Source organism: Rattus norvegicus, chromosome 3 (assembly GCF_036323735.1).
Source record: "Rattus norvegicus strain BN/NHsdMcwi chromosome 3, GRCr8, whole genome shotgun sequence".
Lineage (NCBI taxonomy): Eukaryota > Metazoa > Chordata > Mammalia > Rodentia > Muridae > Rattus > Rattus norvegicus.
Window position 1 is genome coordinate 160,679,964 of NC_086021.1, and position 6,512 is coordinate 160,686,475.

The window sequence follows — 6,512 nt, forward strand, 5'->3', positions numbered from 1 at the left end:
ACCCAGCGCCGCGGGCTCCTAGCCTCGGGTTTCCCCGGGCAGCGCGCGCGGGCGAGACAGAGGTGGCTCTAGGGGCGGTGGGGGCCGGGCACCCGCAGCCGCCTCCGTCTCCCTCCCCACGCTAACTCTCCCGGCGCCCTCGTCCGCCGCGGGCGGAGCTCGATCGGCGGCGCTCCAGGATCCGCCGCTCCCTCCCTGCCCTGTCCCTTCTCCGAGCCCCCCAGCGGCCGACGCGGTGCAGCCCGGCGCGGCGCGGCGCGAGCAGGTACGTGCGCCCGGGCAGCCGCTGCGGGCGGGCCGGGAAGGGGGCGGGAGCCGGGGAGGGCGAGGCAGCGGCGGAGCAGGGATCTGCGCACACCCTCGGCAGCCCGGAGCCCTGTGCTCCGGCGTGCGGTGACTGGGGAGGCCCGACACGGCTCCGCACGCCGACCGCAAGCCGCCGGCGCAGGGCCTGAGGCGGGGAGTGGCTGCGAAGGACAGCTCGCCTGACCTCGCGGCCCAACGAAGGACACGCGTCCGGGGCACCCTAGAGCACGCCGGCCCCACCGAGCCCCAGCCTGCCAGGGCCGCCCCTCTGCGAGCGCTGATCCGCCGGGTCTGGCCTGCACCGGCCCGTGGCGTTGGCGGTCAAGGGCAGGAGCAGGGGGTGTGAACTGCGGGCCGGCGGGCGCCCGGGAGGCGGGGGGCCGGGTTAGTGGGGCTTTCCGCGCAGAACTTTGGGTATAACCGCGTGGACCTGCGTGTCTGCATCTGCGCGCCCGAGGCTTTGTGTACTATCGAGTGCATGTGTCTATCGATTGGGTTTGCGAAGCCTCACCCAGCCTCGCAGTGTGTCTGGCTCCCGGGTGTCAGCATGCGCCATGGGTGAGAGTGCTGGACTTGGGCAGGTCTGGGTGGATCCTGCTTAGATCTCAGCAGTGCTAGAGGTAGTCTCTTTCTCCCTTCCTCCCTCCCTCTCTCATCCCGCCCTCTCTCTCCCAATTTTACCCTCTTGTGGGTACCACCAGAGTGACCCGTGGATCTGTGAGTCACACTTACTTCCCGGGTCTGTGGGCATTGCTGTGGGAATAGTCCAGGGGACAGTGAGTATGGAACGGGGGTGGGGTTGGGGTAGGGGGCACCTGTCTTTCAGGAACCATAGGGCTGCAGATACAATTACAGTAACTGGTGTGGTTTTGTGTTTGGAGTGTGATCTGTGAGCACCAGTGTGTGTGTATGTGTGTGTGTAAGTGTGTGTAAGTGTATGCAAGTGTGTGTGTTGTCTGGGTAATTGGTAGGAATGCCCTTTAGTAACTTACTAAACATCTTATGAGAGAAACAGACATTCTGAAGCTATTAGAGGGAGGAAGCCTCCTTGTGTTTGCTCCTTCACCCAGGCAGCCTAAGGAAAAAGTTTTGGGTACAAGAGACTCCTGTTCTAAGAATTTGAGTACCCTGGATATCCTCTGGGATCTGAGGCACTAATGTACCCATCTAGGGAAGGTGTTGTGGACCATTCCCATGTTGTTCGAGCTTGCCGAGGGCCTGACAGGCGGGGGCCATTAAGTGGCACCTACTTTCAGGCTCTAAGTGGCTTTTGGTACAAAAAGTAAAAAAGCCAACAAACCCTTCCTTCCTTCTCTGGGAACTGAGAGCAGACTAGGAAAACAGGGAGATTCTGAGAGATCAGGATGCCAGTGCCTGCTGTCTCAAGTGAGGTCTCCAAGAGTCAGGGAAGGAAGGTGCAGTGTGTGGGATTTACAAGTATGTGGGGAACACATATTCAACTCTTGGCCCCTGGTCCCCATACATATACCATGGGCTCTTGAGTGTGTTTTCTAAAACACGGTGACAGAGCTGAGCTATTCCTGAGTAAGGTGCTAACCGGAAAGTCTAACAGGTAGTCAATGCTCAGCGTATATTAAACAGAGATGGTGTGGAGGAACACCGGGATAGAAAGGACTTGTGAGAAGTAGCAGTCTTTGAACTGGGATGAAAGGCCACATGTTTGCTAAGAGAACAAACACATCCACATGGGAAGACCAGAGACTTCTCACTTCTGCCCCTCCGAGTTTCATTCATTCATTCACTCATTCATTCATCCATCCATCCACTTGCCATCGCTTCAGTTATTCGCTCGTGTTGCCCACAGAACACTGGAGAGTGACCAGAGAGTTCAGAGAGTCAGAGCAGGAGAGCCACTCCACACCTAGGGTCTCTGCTGCCTGCGCAGTTGTGTGCCAGGGCTGCGAATGTATGTACCCTCGGGACATCAGAGTATGTATGGAACATTGTGCTTCTGCTGTGGGGTCAGAAGTGACAGGTGCCAAGAAGGTGTACCTATGAAGAATTGAGAGCCACAGAAGGGAAAAGCCCAATCAATGCCAGCCAGGTCTGTGTTGTGAGGGGATGGTGGAACATGGCAGCCAGATTTGCAAGAGAAGTTAGGACTGAGTATCTGCTGCATAGACATGGCTCTGGGGATTGACCTGACTCAGGTACCAAGGGAAGGAAGAAAAGACAGACACATGGACATGCGGGAAAGCTGGGATTCAGGTGGTCTGGGCTCTCTGATGGAGAATCCACAGCAATCCTAGATCAGTGTATTTATTATATGTTTATGTGTATGTGTATCTGTATGGCACCTATGTGTATACACACGTATACACATATATAAGTTTTGATGAATTAGTTGCATACACACACACAACTAATTCACCGAAAATCAATGAATAGATTTGGAAATGAAACAAGCAGCACTCTTGTGAGCTCAGTCTGTTGGTGGCCTTTTGATCCAAGTGCACATGTGCAGTGAATTTGTGTGGCATGTGTCCAGGTATCTGTCCCCACTTCTCAACCCCTACATATTTACACAAAGGCTCTCCATTCTCTACCTTCCTTTCTGTCCTGTTACCACCCTGGACCCTGTCCTCCATGCATCTGATCTGCCACCTTCTAAAATCCACACAAATCCCAGCCTTCCTGGCTCCAACAATTTGCCTGCCCATTGCTTCTTGGCCTGGCTTTCACAATCCTCTATGAACTGGCCCAGCTGGTCTCTGGGGTCCCCCTTCCCATCATCTGGCTGCTAGGGAGTTTCCCACTTGTGCATCACCCCCACACCAGGCTTCCACCCACTAGTACGGGTACCATTTTGACTAGGTCTGCCATACCTACACCATCACCCTACCTTACACATGTTCATACAACATTGCCTGTTAGCTGAACTGGCCACAGCCTGACGAGCGTCACTAGATGAAATCCTTACCACAGTGTATGAGAGAGGCTTCCCAGGCTACAGATGGGAACATTGCTTCTGCAGAGGAACTCAATCATTTGCTTAAGCTCAGCAAGGAGGCTGTAATACGGACCCCATAGCCCCTCTAAATTCCTCCATCATCACCTCAACCCCTCCTTAGTACTGTGGAGTAGAGAGTGGTATTAGTAATGTCACTGGGGATTTTGGTCAGTGGGGAAACTGAGGCCAAGAGAGCCTAAGTACACCAGTCACTGTGAGGTGGGGATGTAGCATGGGTCACATTGCTCTACTGTTCATGGCTCCCCAAAACTGTGCTAGGGGACAAGTGTGAAGTTGAGCTCCAGCAGGCAAATTCAACTGACATCCTGTTTTCTCTTCTAGCTGCCAAGGGGCCGAGGGATGAGCTGGGGTCATTCTTTCCAATGGCATCTCCCCCTGGTCTGGAACTGAAGACATTGAGCAATGGTCCCCAGGTTCCAAGGAGACCAGCCCCGCAGGGCCCAGTGGCGCCACCCAGGATGGGTGTGGAGAACGCCTGTTTCTTCTCTGAGGAGCAGGAGGCTCATTTCCAGAACCCTGGGGATACCAGACTGGGTAACTCCCCCAGTTCCCCTGGAGGCGTCCCCTCACTGTCCCGGTCCCATCGGGATGACCTTTCTTTGCATTCAGAGGAGGGACCAGGCCTGGAACCTGTGAGCCGCCCAGTGGACTATGGCTTTGTTTCAGCTCTGGTTTTCTTGGTGAGCGGAATCCTCCTGGTGGTGACAGCATACGCCATCCCCCGAGAGGCCAGAGTCAACCCTGACACAGTGACAGCAAGGGAGATGGAGCGCCTAGAGATGTACTATGCCCGCTTGGGCTCACATCTGGACAAATGCATCATTGCAGGCCTCGGGCTGCTCACAGTGGGTGGCATGCTCCTGTCTGTGCTGCTCATGGTCTCTCTGTGCAAGGGTGAGCTGTACCGCAGGCAGTCCTTTGTCCCTGGCAGGGGATCCAGAAAGACCTACGGCTCCATCAACCTGCGTATGAGGCAACTCACTGGGGACGGAGGCCAGGTTCTAGTAGAGAACGAGGTTGTCCAAGTCTCAGAGACCAGCTATACCACCCAGGGCTCTTAAGTAAGAGTCCACCCTGTTTTGCTGCTTTAAGCTGCAAAGCTTGGAGGCTTCCCAAACCTGGGGCCTCAAAGTGAGATCCACAGAGGGCGCTGTGGAGGGAGTTTTGGTGCTGGGGTGGGGGCAGCCTGGGGCCTGGCTTAGGCATCACTCAGGCAAACACAGCTGATGCGTTTGCAGCTTGAAGTTTTTTGCATAAGGCTTTGTTTGAAGATGGCTTCTGCTGCTAAAAATACATTTTGGAAACCACTGCTCTTAGAAGATGAGGTTGCTTGGCATTTCTCAGGGTTGGGAGTCATGTGAAAGGTCGCCTCTGTTCTTCATGCCTTGGGGAATTCTGAGACGTCTGCTGTCTTCATTAGCCAAGTGAGAGTGCTGGGTGACTGACTATGTACAGGCACCTTTCAGACCTGACCTTCTAGGGTAGAGTGTAGCTTCATGAGGATGGGAAAAGTTGGTTCTGAGGTGAACCCCTTGTAGCACCCCACTGGTCGAAACATAACATCTCCCTCTCCAGACCTCAGTCGCTCAGTCACATCAGAGAGGAGCTGGTGCCGCAGGATGGGCCACCTCTGCCCTGGGAATAGGAAGCCAGTCTGCCTCTGGCCATCCTTCAGGGGACGAGGGTATTTAGTAGGGACTGGCCATTGTCAGTGCTACTTTCTGGCCTAGCATTGGTGACTACCATTGCCAGGAGACAGTGGTCTCATGACAGACCCCAGGCGAGTAGGCTTGGTTAAATCCAAAGTTTGACGCCGTGTGAACTGGTCTTGGGGTGGGGAGTCTGATTTCCTACAGTGACTGATTCTCTGCAATGGCACATTTACTAAGCACAGTTTCCCCTGGGCATCAGGATCTGAGGACTCGGTTGTAGTTCTGTAAGCTGGGACCTTATCACCTTCCCTCCTTGGTGGGCTGTAACTTGGAACTGATCTCATTCAGGTAGCAGGAGACAATTTTCTCTAAGGCTGAATTTGCGATGTCCAGCTGCCCTTCTTGGTGAAATGCACTTGTCAGTCACCGGGGAAGACCTAGGGTACACTCAAGTGGCCTGGAGACTCCAGCCACGTGGGTTTCTGTTTGTGTTCTTTCATAGGCGAAATAGTTCCAGGGCCCCTCCAAACTGTATTTAAACTTCTGACAATGGAAGTGGGCATTAGGGGGCAGGGAGATAGTGGCAGACATTAGGGGGAGGCACTGTCCAGTCCAAAAGGCTCCTGATGACTTCCAGAGCAATACTGTCTGGGCTACGGGAAGACTCTAAAGGGATCGTTTTCATGAGTCCTTGACCTCCGTCAGAGCTGGCTGTATAAGCTGACATCCTAGTTGTTTGGGGGGAGGGTTAGACATGGGGAGGCACAGGATCCATAGGCTGGAGAGTTCCTGACTATGTGGAACACAAACCTTCAGCCCAGGCAGCTTGAACATCTGGGTGGTAGAATATCACAGCTTCAGACAGATCAAGTGTCTGCTCACGCTGGCAGTTTTTGCCTGGAGCACAGGGCTGGGGGAGGGCTGAAGGGGACAACATTATGCAGCCTGGCCTTGGAGGTTCTGCTATGGTGTGGAGAGGGTGTGGCTTAAAAAGAACAAAGCTCAAGGGAGCCAAAGGTCCCAAGCCCAGGGCTCCTTTAGATAGGTCAGGGTTTCTCCCAGCTGTAGCAGGGGAAATGCTGGACCAAGTGGCAGGAATCAATCTAGAGGAATTACAGCAAAATCAGCCATTGCCAGTTACAGCCTCAGCTCCCCATATCTGTAGGATGATGATAAATGCTATATGGAGTCCTGTGGCAGTAAAGGGGGAATGTTAGGCCACGGTGCTTACTGAGAGCATATGCCTGGAACCGTCCATTCAGATGAGTTTAAACACGATGAAATGTATTTAGGGGCTAAACTGCTAGAAGATAAGGCATAGCAGCTTCCTCCTTCCTTCCTTCCTTCCTCCCTCCCTCCCTCCCTCCCTCCCTCCCTTCCTTTTGTTCTTTCCTTCTTTCAAGCCGGAGGATCCTGCTTTGCATTCCTGTAGGAAAACTTACTTAGAAGCCACTTGTAACTGGATCAAGGCAGTCATTACCTTGTCCGTGAATTAAGAAGATTTGAGAGATGCTGAAAGCATTTTCCCAGGATTGTAGCTGAGCTCTCCCAGCCGGTGGACC

General features: G+C 54.0%; 1 protein-coding gene across 1 annotated transcript; it reads left to right on the forward strand.

Annotated features, from left to right (window-relative positions):
- On the forward strand, window positions 1–4,617 carry Tmem74b (transmembrane protein 74B). Its single transcript, NM_001399501.1, has 2 exons — window positions 1–265; window positions 3,620–4,617. Exon 2 carries the CDS (start codon window positions 3,661–3,663, stop codon window positions 4,357–4,359), a length of 699 nt encoding a protein of 232 aa, NP_001386430.1. The 5' UTR covers window positions 1–265; window positions 3,620–3,660; the 3' UTR covers window positions 4,360–4,617.
- The last annotated feature ends 1,895 nt before the right edge of the window (window positions 4,618–6,512 follow it).